This window comes from Trachypithecus francoisi, unplaced genomic scaffold, assembly GCF_009764315.1.
Source record: "Trachypithecus francoisi isolate TF-2019V2 unplaced genomic scaffold, Tfra_2.0 Lachesis_group12, whole genome shotgun sequence".
Classification (NCBI taxonomy): domain Eukaryota; kingdom Metazoa; phylum Chordata; class Mammalia; order Primates; family Cercopithecidae; genus Trachypithecus; species Trachypithecus francoisi.
The window spans coordinates 83,499,776-83,512,522 of NW_022681457.1; the positions used below are offsets into that span (position 1 = coordinate 83,499,776).

The 12,747-nt window shown below is 44.6% G+C and overlaps 1 protein-coding gene across 27 annotated transcripts in view; it reads left to right on the forward strand.

The window, feature by feature from the left end:
• The window catches only part of SCMH1 (Scm polycomb group protein homolog 1), a 246,088-nt gene that overhangs the window by 214,677 nt on the left and 18,664 nt on the right, over window positions 1–12,747 (forward strand). For all 27 annotated transcript variants that reach the window (XR_004440916.1, XM_033226890.1, XM_033226886.1 and 24 more), the window contains 2 exons: window positions 10,236–10,436; window positions 12,528–12,719. Coding sequence is in view for 26 of the 27 variants with exons in the window: in XM_033226890.1 (XP_033082781.1) it covers window positions 10,236–10,436; window positions 12,528–12,719 (393 nt within the window). In the remaining variant the exon portion in view is untranslated. The remainder of the gene's footprint in view (window positions 1–10,235; window positions 10,437–12,527; window positions 12,720–12,747) is intronic.

Consider the following 12,747-nt stretch of genomic DNA (forward strand, 5'->3'; position numbering starts at 1 on the left):
CTGTAGTCTCAGCAACTCAGGAGGCTGAAGCAGGAGAATTGCTTGACCCTGGGAGGCGGAGGTTGCAGTGAGCCGAGATTGTGCCACTGCACTCCATTCTGGGTGACAGAGCGAGACTCTGTCTCAATAAAAACAAAAACAAGAAAGAAAATGTATAAATACTAAAATCCTGAAAGTCTCTTTGGAACACCCACAGATGTGTCTGTGACTCGTATTTTCCCCAGACATTCTCCGGAGCTGGCTTAATAAACCTTGATGGATTGAAACTATTTCTTCAGTCACTCATTCAGTTATCATGCTCAAATGCAGCAATTCTTCCCTTAGCCATGTCTAACCTAATAATGGGCCAATGAAAGGCATTCTTCATTTCATTTTTTTTTTTTTTTTTTTTTTTTTCTTTTTTTTGAGACAGGGTCTCCCTCTGTCTCTCAGGCTGGAGTGCAGTGTGCAGTCACAGCTCACTGCAGCCTCAACTTCCCAGGCTCAGGTAATCTTCCCACCTCAGCCTCCTGAGTAGCTGGGACTACAGGCGCACGCCACCACACCTGGCTAAATTTTTTGTAATTTTAGTAGAGATGAGGTTTTGCCATGTTGCCCAGGCCGGTCTTGAACTCTTGGGCTCAAGCAATCCACTGGCCTTGATCCCCACAAAGTGCTAGGCGTGAGCCACCGTACCCAGACCATTCTTTATTTCTGTTACATTATTTTTGATCTCTGGTGTTTCTTTTTTATTTTTTCTTGGAATTTCCATCTCTCTGCTTACATTGCCCATCTGTTCTTGCATGCTGTCTACTTTATTCATTAGAGCCCCCAGCATGTTAATCATAGTTGTTTTAAATTCCCAGTCTGATAATTCCAGCATCCCTGCCATATGAGTGTGCGCTTTTTCTTCAAACAGTGTTTTTTGTCCTTGAGTATACCTCAAGGATAACTGGACATGATGTACTGGGTAAAAGGAACCATGGTAGGGCCAGGCGCAGTGGCTCATGCCTGCAATCCCAGCACTTTGGGAGGCCAAGGCAGGTCACTTAGGAGTTTGAGGCCAGCCTGGCAACATGGCAAAACCTCATCTCTACTAAAAGTACAAAAAAAAAAAATGCCAGGCCGGGTGCGGTGGCTCAAGCCTGTAATCCCAGCACTTTGGGAGGCCGAGACGGGCGGATCACGAGGTCAGGAGATCGAGACCATCCTGGCGAACACGGTGAAACCCCGTCTCTACTAAAAAAAATACAAAAAACTAGCCGGGCGAGGTGGCGGGCGCCTGTAGTCCCAGCTACTCAGGAGGCTGAGGCAGGAGAATGGTGTAAACCCAGGAGGCGGAGCTTGCAGTGAGCTGAGATCCGGCCACTGCACTCCAGCCTGGGTGACAGAGCGAGACTCCGTCTCAAAAAAAAGAAAAAAAAAAAAAAAATTGCCAGGCATGGTCGTGGAGGCTGAGGCAGGAGAATCACTTGAACTTGGGAGGTGGAGGTTGCAGGGAGCTGAGATCATGCCACTGCACTCCAGCATGGGCAACAGAGCGAGATTCTGTCTCAAAAATAAAATACAAAAAAAAAAAAAACCCACGGTAAATAGGTCTTTAGTGATGTGGAGAAATGGGAAGCATTCGACAGTCCTATGACTAAATCTCAGTCTTTCAGTGAGCCTTTGCCTCTGGGCTGTGAACTTAACAAGTGCTTCTGGTCCCCGCCCCCACTTCTTTGGGTTGGATAGAATGGCCTGGAGTGCAGTATTTCTCTACTTCCGAATGGAAGGCTAGCGTTGGCTGGAGTTGATTATTTCTCTTCTTCCAGATCAGTTAAGCTCTGAAAAATCCCTAATAGTTTAGGCTGTGGTAAAATAGTTTCTCCTGAGGGAAGACCTTGTTGAGAACAGAGTGCTCTAGTATATTTCAAAATGGTTCCTTTTCCCCTCTCCCTGCCAGAAGCATGAGGGTATTTTTCTCTTATATTTACTGTGAGAATCTGATTGAGCTCCTGGAGGTAAAACTCACAAAAGTTTCCCCCTCCTCCCCAATGACTGGGACTCCCTGGAGTTTTAACCTCAAACTTCTTCACACTGAGCCTCTGACAAGTCATCAAGTACAGTTTAGGTTTTCCTACCCTAGTACTGATTCCAGAGACTTCGGCTTATTCACCTGTCTCTTCAGATTTGGGGGCTAATAGTTTGCCCTGAGATCTTACTTCTCTGACAGATCTAAGGATTGTTGACCTTTCAGCTTATTCAGCTTTTTACTAGTTGTTAGGATGGAGTGGCAACTTCCAGACTCCTTATGTGCCAGACCCTTCTCTGAATTTTTTTAATAACCTCCAATTAAATCAGAAAAATAAATTCTGATTTAGTGGATCTAGTAAAAAACAAAATGACAGTATACACAAATATCCTTATGACCTCAAGATTGGGAAGGATTTTTTTTTTTTTTTTTTTTTTTTTTTTTGAGATGGAGTCTCGCTGTGTCGCCTAGGCTGGAGTGCAGTGGCGCGATCTCGGCTCACTGCAAGCTCCGCCTCCCGGGTTCCCGCCATTCTCCCGCCTCAGCCTCCGAGTAGCTGGGACTACAGGCGCCCGCCACCGCACCCGGCTAGTTTTTTTTTTTTTTGTATTTTTAGTAGAGACGGGGTTTCACCGTGTTAGCCCGGAGGGTCTCGATCTCCTGACCTCGTGATCCGCCCGCCTCGGCCTCCCAAAGTGCTGGGATTACAGGCTTGAGCCACCGCGCCCGGCCAGGAAAGGATTTTTAAAATAAGACAATAAGCATAAACTATAAAGGAAAAGATCAATATATTCTATATTAAAATGAATACAACTCATATCTGCGCCACATGGCATCAGTTGGGGTAGCTCAATTGGGGCTTCTAATTCCATTCACATAACTAGCAAAACTCGTGCTGCCTGTTGGTTCTCACCAAAGGATAGCTTGGGCTTTGCCGTACTATGGTGGCTGGGTTCCTAGAGCAAGTTTCTCAAGAGATAGGGAGTGGAAGCTACCATTTTCTTAGGGCCTGAGCCTCAAACTTAGCATAGCATCATTGCCACCATATTCTATTGATCAGTCAGTCCCAGAGCCTAGATTCAAGGGAAGAGGAATAGACCGCACCTCTCAATAGGAAGAGGGTCAAATAATTATGGGCCGTATTTTAAAACTACCTCTCTATTCTTTGGACATGGATTATTAACATTTTTCCCACTTGCAGAATTTATTCTTGCCCTCACAAGATTCCCCATCAGAAGTCTCATTATTTTACACCAGTAGGCTGAAGGTCTAGGATCTCATCATCTAAATCAGGTCCCAGTACACGAGGCCTCTTAGGTGTGGTTTGTCAAGGATACCTCCTTCAGTGTGGTTCTTCTTGTCCTGACGACCTGTGAACTAAAGAAAAAAGTTGTCTGCTCACTACCTACCTAACACACAGTGGTGCAACAGACACGAGGTAACTTTTATGGATACTTTATTTTCAAAAGGGAGGAAACCTGAAGACATGCAGCAGTCACTGATCTATGGAAATTCTGGGGCCGGGTACGGTGACTCACACCTGTAATTGCAGCACTTTGGGAGGCCGAGGCAGGCAGATCATGAGGTCTGGCTAAAACGGTGAAACCCCATCTCTACTAAAAATACAAAAAGTTAGCCGGGCATGGTGGCAGGACTACTCCTGAGTAGTCCCCAGTACTCGGGAGGCTGAGGCAGGAGAATGGCGTGAACCTGGGAGGCGGAGCTTGCAGTGAACTGAAATCGCACCGCTGCACTCCAGCCTGGGCGACAGTGAGACTCCGTCTCAAAAGAAAAAAAGAAATTCTGAAATCCAACTGGGCACATGTTGGCCAACTCCTTAATTAGGTCCAGTGTGACTTTCTGGGAGTTGTTTTCCATGTGTCTTGGGTTTTATCCTCTGAATCATCTTTTCTTTTTCATAAGAAAACTGAGATTGCCTTTTTAGTTTTCTTCCTGCCTATATAAGGTTGGGCATCCAAATGATTTTTTCCATTTTGTACCATCTTTCTTGCTCTTAGTCCAAGCTGTCAATGCTTCTGCCAGAATGATTCTCTCAGAAATTTGAGAGGTTTTTCAGCTAGGCATAGTGGCTCACACCCGTCATGCCACCACTTTGGGAGGCCAAGGTGGGAGGATTCCTTGAGCCCATGTGTTCAAGACCAGCGTGGGCAACATAGTGAGAACCCTTCTCTACAACAAAGTAAAAATTAGTTGGGCATGATGATGCACGCCTGTGGTACCAGCTACTCAGGAGGCTGAGGTGGGAGGACTGATTGAGCCCTGGAGGCCAAGGTGGCAGTGAGCTATGATCATGCTTGCCACTGTACTCCAACCTGGATGACAGAGCAAGACCCTGTCTCTAATTTAAAACAAAAGAAATTTGAGGGGTTTTCTTTGAACTATCAGAGTTCACTTCATTAGACAAAAGCCACAACTACAAGTCTTTTAATGAAAAGCCCTTCTCTACTTTGGGCTTCCTATTCAGCTGCTGTAGGACAATACTCTTAAGATTCTTAAAAACCCATGAGGCTTGCCCTTAAGATTCTTAGAGAACCTTTTAGGCCTGAAAGTCTGAACAGTCTTACATCTTTCTTATATCTTAAAGAATTTTACTGTCCTTTTCGAGAGTAAAAACCCTTTCATAATTTATAGTTTTTTGCCTTATAGAGAGACTGAAAATAAGAAGAAATTTTATTTGTAAATTCTGTAAGTCCTGGGGGTATGTGGAGGGGTGTGTGTACATGTTTTGAAGCTCATCTCTTGTCTTGCATTTTATCATTAGCAGGGAGAAGCCAGGTGATACTTTCATTACTTTGTCTGGAAATCTCCTTAGCTATTTCCTTGAGTTCATCAGATATATTTCTTATTTCCATGTTACTGTAGGCAACAATCTTGTCAGACTTTCAACACTTCCCCTTTCATCGATCTGCCAATAAGATTTTCTTCACTTTCCCTTAAACCTTCACTGACAGCCTCATTGAGACCCTTTAGGCTTCCATTAAAACTCTCCTCGAGGCTCCTTCCGTTTTCGCTGACACTCTCTATGGTCCTTTATGCTTCTTTCTGCTGCCCAGGTCCAGAGCCAATGCCATGTGTGTCAGACTTCTGTTACTGCAGCACCCTATTTCTGGTACCAGAATCTATCCCAATAATCTTTTGCCATGTAACAAACCACCACAAAATTTCATGATTTAAAACAACAATGTGGGCAGGCCTGGGTAGAGACAGTTTGTCTCTGTTGCATGCAGCATCAGCTGGGGTGGCTTGACTAGGGCTGAAGGATCCACTTTCACCACATGGCCAACCAGCTGGTTCTGGCTGTTGGTTTATCTCCAAATGGACCTCCCTACAGGGTGGCTTTGCTTCCTCACACGTTAGTTGGGGTCTCAAAGCAAATGTCCCAAGAAACAGGAAGAGTAGAAGTTGTCAGTTTCTTAATCCTTGGGCCCAGAAACTGGTACAGTGTTGTTTCCGCATAGTCTAAAGGCTTTATAGTTTTGCCTTTTATATTCCGTTATTTAATCCATGTAGAATTTTTTAAAATCATCACCAGACTAGTTATATTATTTCCTTTTTGTGTATTTTAACTGAGGTAAAGTTTCTACATTTAGTGAAACGTACAGATCTTAAGCGTACAATTTGGCCGGGCACGTTGGCTCACGCCTGTAATCCCAGCACTTTGGGAGGCCGAGGCAGGCAGATCACGAGGTCAGGAGTTCGAGAGCAGCCTGACCAACATGGTGAAACCCCATCTCTACTAAAAATACAAAAATTAGCCTCGCATGATGGTGCATGCCTGTAATCCCAGCTACTCAGGAGGCTGAGGCAGGAGAATCGCTTAAACCCACGAGGCAGAGGTTGCAGTAAGCCAAGATCGCACTACTGCACTCCAGCCTGAGCGACAGAGAGAGACTCCATCTCAAGGGAAAAAAAAAAAAAAGTACACTTTAATGAGTTTTAAGCACCCATGTAACTACAACTCCAAGCAAGATGGAAGACATTTCTGCCACCCCTGAAGTTCCCTCATGCCTCCTTACAGTTGGTCTCCACTTCCACCTTTATTCTGATTTTTATCACCATGGATCAGACTTCCCTATTCTTGAACTTAGTATAAATGAATCATACTATATGTACTCTTTTGTATCTGGTTTATTTCACTCAATGTTTTAAAAAGCACCCATGTTCTTGTGCCTATCAGTAGTTCCTTCTTTTTTACTGCCAAGCAATATTCCATTAAATGAATATACACTCACATATTGCTTAATCACGGGGATATGATCAGAGAAATGCATCATTAGCCAGTATCCTCATTTTGTGAACATCATAGTGCATCGATCTTCAACCTTTTTGGCACCAGGGACTGGTTGTGTGGAAGACATGGACCATGAACCAGGGGCAGGGGGGATGGTTTCAGGATGAAATTGTTCCATCTCATATCATCAGCCATTAATTAGATTCTCATAAGGAGCACATAACCTAGATCCCTCACATGCGCAGTTTACAGTAAGGTTCATGCTCCTATGAGGATTTAATGCACTGCTGATCTGACAGGAGATAGTAGTGCTCACTCACCTGCTGCTCAACTCCTGCTGTGCAGCCCCTTTCCTAACAGGCTGTGGACCCCTGTATTAGTCTTCAGCCTGGGGGTTGGGGACCCCTGTCATAGTGTGCTTACTCAAACCTAGATGGTATAGCCTATTGCTCCTAGGCTACAAACCTGTACAGTATGTTACTGTGCTATAGGCAGTTGCAGTACAATGGTAAGTATTTGTGTATCTACACATGCATAAAGATAAAAAGGATACAGTAAAATTATGGTTTAAAAGATTTTTTGAATGGTACACCTATACAGGGTACCTACCATGAATGGAGCTTGCAATACTAGAAGTTGCTCTGAGTGAGTGGTAAATGAGTGGTGAGTGAATGTGAAGGCCTAGGACATTACTGTACACTACTGTAGACTTTATAAACACTGTACACTTTGGCTACACTAAATTTTTTTAATTTTCTTCAATAATAAATTAACCTTAGCGTACTGTAACTTTTTTATATTATAAACTTTTTAACTTTTTGACTTTTAATAATACTTAGCTTAAAATACATACATACTTTACAGCTGTACAAAAATATTTTATTTTTATAAGCTTTTTTCTATTTAAAAAACTTTTAGATTTATTTTATTTTTTTACTTTTTAAACTTTTTTGTTAAAACCCAAGACATACACACACATTGGCCTAGGCCTACACAAGATCAGGATCATCAGTGTCACTGTTTCCTATCTCCGTATCTTGTCCCACTGGAAGGTCTTCAGGGACAATAACATGCATGGACCTGTCATCCTGTGATAACAATGCTTTCTCCTGGAATACCTCCTGAAGGACCTGCCTGAGGGTGTTTTACACTTAACTTTTTTAATAAGTAGGAGTACACTCTACAATAATGATAAGAAGTATACTAAATACACAAATCAGTAACATAGTCATTTATTATGTTACCAAGTATTATGTACTCTACATAATCCTATATGCTATACTTTTTTATATGCCTGGCAGTGCAGTAGGTTTGTTTACACCAGCTTCCTCACAGACACACGAGTAATGCATTGTGCTATGACTTTACATTGGTTACAAGGTCACTAGGTGATAGGAATTTTTCAGCTCCTATGAGACCACTGTCATATATGCAGTCTGCCATTGACCAAAATGTCATTATGTGGCGTATGACTGTATCACAATTTGTGTATCTTCTCTTTTTGGTGGATATTTGGGTTGGTTCTAGTTTGGGGTTATTATGAATAAACTATTATGAACATTCTTATAGGTGTCTTTTTGTAGACACCTGTTTTTGTCTATTACTCTTCTTATCTCTCTGGGTTCCTGCATTTTTAGTTATTTCAGTAAAAGTCACATTACTAGATGTGAAAATTCTGTTTCTTAAAAGACTTCAGTTAATCCTTATTTTATTAGATCTACCTCACACTCACCTCCAAAGGCACCAACTCTGCCAATTCTTAGGCCTTTTGCAAATTATGAGAGCGTGGTTCTCATCACTCCCCACTGCTGCTTTAAGGTATGCAGCTTTGTTGGGTCTGTTGAGTCAGTCACTACCTTTCCAGTCTGCTTTCCACCTTCCTAAATTTTATTGTCATCTCCTCTCTTATCTGGCTCATTTTAGTGAGTTTTTGGAGAGAACATAGTTAAATATATTTGTTCAATTCATCTTGTTTACCCTTTTCTTCTTTTTTGTTTTTATGTTTCTCCTGTCACTTCCCACATACCACCTCCCTACTTTCTGTTTTCCATTTCTTCTGTCCATGTTGGTTCTCCTTAGAATTAGAATTATGGGCCGGGCACGGTGGCTCAAGCCTGTAATCCCAGCACTTTGGGAGGCCGAGACGGGCGGATCACGAGGTCAGGAGATCGAGACCATCCTGGCTAACACGGTGAAACCCCGTCTCTACTAAAAATACAAAAACTAGCCGGGCGAGGTGGCGGGCGCCTGTAGTCCCAGCTACTCGGGAGGCTGAGGCAGGAGAATGGCGGGAACCCGGGAGGCGGAGCTTGCAGTGAGCTGAGATCCGGCCACTGCACTCCAGTCCGGGCGACAGAGCGAGACTCCGTCTCAAAAAAAAAAAAAAAAAAAAAAAAAAAGAATTAGAATTATGAAGGTGGAGAATCCTCAGAGAGCATCTGGCTCAGTCACTTCATTTTTCAGGTGGTGAACCTGAGACCCAAAGAGAACAACAGTCCATCCACAGGCCACACAGCTACTGCTCTTATCTTTTCTACCTTTAATAGCAGAGACTTTTGCCCTTCTACCTCTTCAGCTAGAGAGCCACAACCACACAAGAAAGAAGAGTACTCACTACTCAAATGGGAAACTGGAAAGCAGATGGGGGAGAAAATGTCATTCCTGACCAGGTTGCTGTGGGTCCTGAGGAGAAAACAGCTCCAGAGACAACTCTGTTAGGATGGCCTTAGTCTCCCATACCCACTGCATCCCTTCCCCACTGCAGTGCCAGGTGGAGGCCAGTAGCTAGGAGAGTGCTTAGCTGTCTTGCGGCCCTCAGGCTCTTTTCACTTTTTTTTTTCTAAAGGGTCTCACTCTGTCATCCAGGCTGGAGTGCAGTGGCACGATTACAGCTCACTGCAGCCTTTAACTCCTGGGCCCAAGCAGTTCTCCCACCTCAGCCTCCCAAGTAGCTGGGACCACAGGCACATGCCACCTAGTAAATTTTTTGTAGAGATGTGTTCTCACTGTGTTGCCCAGGCTGGTCTCAAACTCCTGGCTTTAAGTGATCCTCCCGCCTCAGCCTCACAAAGTGCTGTGATTACAGACGTGAGCCACTATGCCCAACTTTTTTTTTTTGTTCTTTTTTTTTTTTTTTGAGACCGAGTCTCACCTGTTGCCCAGGCTGGAGTGCAGTGGTGCGATCTCGGTTCACTGCAAGCTCCGCCTTCCAGGTTCAAGGAGGCGCCCGCCACCACGCCCAGCTATTTTTTTTTTTTTAATTTTTAGTAGAGATGGGGTTTTACCATCTTGGCCAGGCTGGTCTCGAACTCCTGACCTCATGATCCACCTGCCTCAGCCTCCCAAAGTGCTGGGATTACGAGCGTGAGCCACCACGCCCAGCCCAACTTATTTTTTTAATCCAATTTTTTGTTTTTAATTTTTACTATATTCTTTGGGCATGAATGTAGATGTAGAAGACAACAAAGGGACTTTAAGGCCCCAAACAGAAAGCAAGGCAAATGATCAATGGTGCAAGTATTCTAAATCCAATGACATACATACACACATGCACTCACACACACACACACACACATATGCCCTTGCTAATATTGCCATTGCCCCACAGCTCCTTACACGTATATGGTAAGAGGTACAAAGAATATGTGAGGCAACCAAGTACAAAAAAATTGAAGTGGTACAAGTGGGGAATTGTTTAGATTTTCTTTTCAGTGCACAGAAGACAAAGTGCAAACTCTGTGTCTTGGCCTTTGGTCTGGGCCACTCTGCCAGTCTTCCCACAGACTTTGATCATGCAGTTTGGGTTGGCAGTAGCTGGGCACAGCCTTTTCTTGACCCTCCACCTCTACCTCCCACAGCATTTCACCAGCTTAGCTGCTAGGAATTCTGTTAGGAACCAGAGGCCAAGGTATAAAAGATGGAATAGGATACCGTTCTCTGACTTCTCTATCCCAGACTCTTGAAGCTTCTTTGATTCTTTGTCTCCCATAGTTTGTATCTACTTGAACAAGAATGGCAGCACAGGCCCCCACTTAGATAAGAAGAAGGTCCAGCAACTCCCTGACCATTTTGGACCAGCCCGTGCGTCTGTGGTGTTGCAGCAGGCTGTCCAGGCCTGTATCGACTGCGCTTATCACCAGAAAACCGTCTTCAGCTTCCTCAAGCAAGGCCATGGTGGTGAGGTTATCTCAGGTAAGCGCTGTTTGGCTCATACTGCCTCCCAGCCAGAAGGACCCGCTTTCTCAACTGGTTGATTTCTTGTAAGGCATCCTGGTTCCCACTTCATACCTGTAGGCTCTGGAAAAATGTGAAGGTATTCCATTCCTTATCTCCAACCCTCCAAGAGCCCCTCTGAGCCTTATGCATACCTCTGCCAAAGAGAATACCCACAGATTCTGCTTCACTGAGCCTCTAAACCGATTCCCCCCATCTACCTGATTGGCCTTTCCATACAGAAAGTATAGGAGAAAGAATCCAGAGGGGGCTATGTTGTGGCAGCAGAGGGGTTTCTCCAGATTATCACAGCCTCCCACCTGGTTTCAGGAACCAATGAACTCCTCTCTCATTCCTTTGACTCCTTAGCTTCCTGGTCCTAAACCAGGCCCAGTAGAAGAGAATTAAATCCCAGGGTGGTTGGGAAAAGTCATTTCCTTTTTCTTTACTGTTATGAGAGTTTGATTCAGTGGCACAGTATATTTTGCTCTCACAGAATACTTACTTTTTCTACTGTGCCCTGATTCTGTTTCAGTTTTCCTAAATCCAAAATCCTATTTAGCCACTAAACCTAAAGACTTGACCTAGAGCCTTTCAGTCTTAACTGATGCTATTCCATAATCCCCTGCTCCTCCTCCCTAGCAGGTTGTAATAACCAGCTTCAGGAAACCCAGCTGGCATGGAAGACCCCATCAATAACCAGACTGTATTATTTTAGCAAACATTTATTGAACCCTTACTATGTGTCAGGTGATTGTCAGACACTGGCCAGGAGAAGGGGAGAATAGAAGATGACAGCTTAGGCTCCATACCAGTGAAAAAGAAGAATGTATGTGAAAAGTGCTATAGCTAACTGTGAGAAGTGCTATAATAGGGAAATGTGTACACAGTGGTGTGGGAACCCAGACTAGGGATTGACTGTGAGGAAGATGGAGCAGACAGGCAGGGAATTATTATAGAAGACGGAACTGGCCAGGTGCAGTGGCTCACACCTGTAATCCCAGCACTTTGGGAGGCTGAGGCGGGCGGATCACCTAAGGTCAGCAGTTCAAGACCAGCCTGGCCAACATGGCAAAACCCCGTCTCTACTAAAAAAAAAATACAAAACATTAGCCAGGCATGGTGGTGCACGCCTGTAGTCCCAGATCCTCGGGAGGCTGAGGCAAGAGAATCACTTGAACCTGGGAGGCGGAGGTTGCAGTGAGCCAAGGTCGTGCCACTGCACTCCAGCCTGGGTGACAGAGCAAGACTCCATCTCAAAAAAAAAAAAAAAAAGAAGACTGGGAAGTGCCTGGGAAATTAAGCCTTATGTCCATTCTGAGGCCCAGGCTACTCCCTGATCTCTTCTTTGTTTCTGTGTAGTGGTCTGTAGGAACCTAGCCTAACTGCTTCTCTTTAGCTGCTCTCACCTATACCCCCTCTAGGGTTCTTCTTCTGCCTCAAAATTGGTTCTTGAGAATGACCTATCTCCCCAAATCCCCAAGTCCTTGCTGCCCTCAGGGACAAATACACAGGTCTTTGCTTTGTAAGGATTATGCTGATATATTTTTACAGAAAAATATGATAGAAAGTAAACTAACACCAAGCATGAAACAGTTCCAAATGTTGCCAAAATTCTAGTGCCCTTATATAGATCGGAAATTGTGTACCCATACCATTGCTGGCTATGGCTATATTCTACTGTTCTGCCCAGCTTCTCTGTTCTTAGGCAGTTCTTGTGAAAATAGCACCCTAAATGAGCCGATTTCCTGGGGGAGGTCCAGCCAAGTGATGGAGCAGACAGAATTATGTTCATAGTTGTTTTCACAGGTTGAAAAAAATCATTCCAGAGCCCAGGGTGCAACAGACCTGGCCTGGCCACTCCCATATTTGCAAGCCCTTTACAGTTGGAGACAAAAATCAAAGCCCTCGAGGGAGGGAGTTAAAGGGAGGGAGGGAGGAAATGTGGGGCACTGGTTCCCTTTGTGTAACCAGGTAAGCCTGAGACAAGCAGTGGGCTGTACTCCTCCTGCCCAGTGCTGTACTCCACTGCCAGGCTGACATGCTTGGCCCTGTTTACTCACTCCACAGCCGTGTTTGACCGGGAACAGCATACCCTCAACCTCCCAGCAGTCAACAGCATCACCTACGTCCTCCGCTTCCTGGAGAAACTCTGCCACAACCTTCGTAGTGACAATCTGTTTGGCAACCAGCCCTTTACACAGACTCACTTGTCACTCACTGCCACAGAGTACAGCCACAGCCACGACAGGTACCTACCAGGTAGGAGCTGGGATGGGGCCTGGGCTGA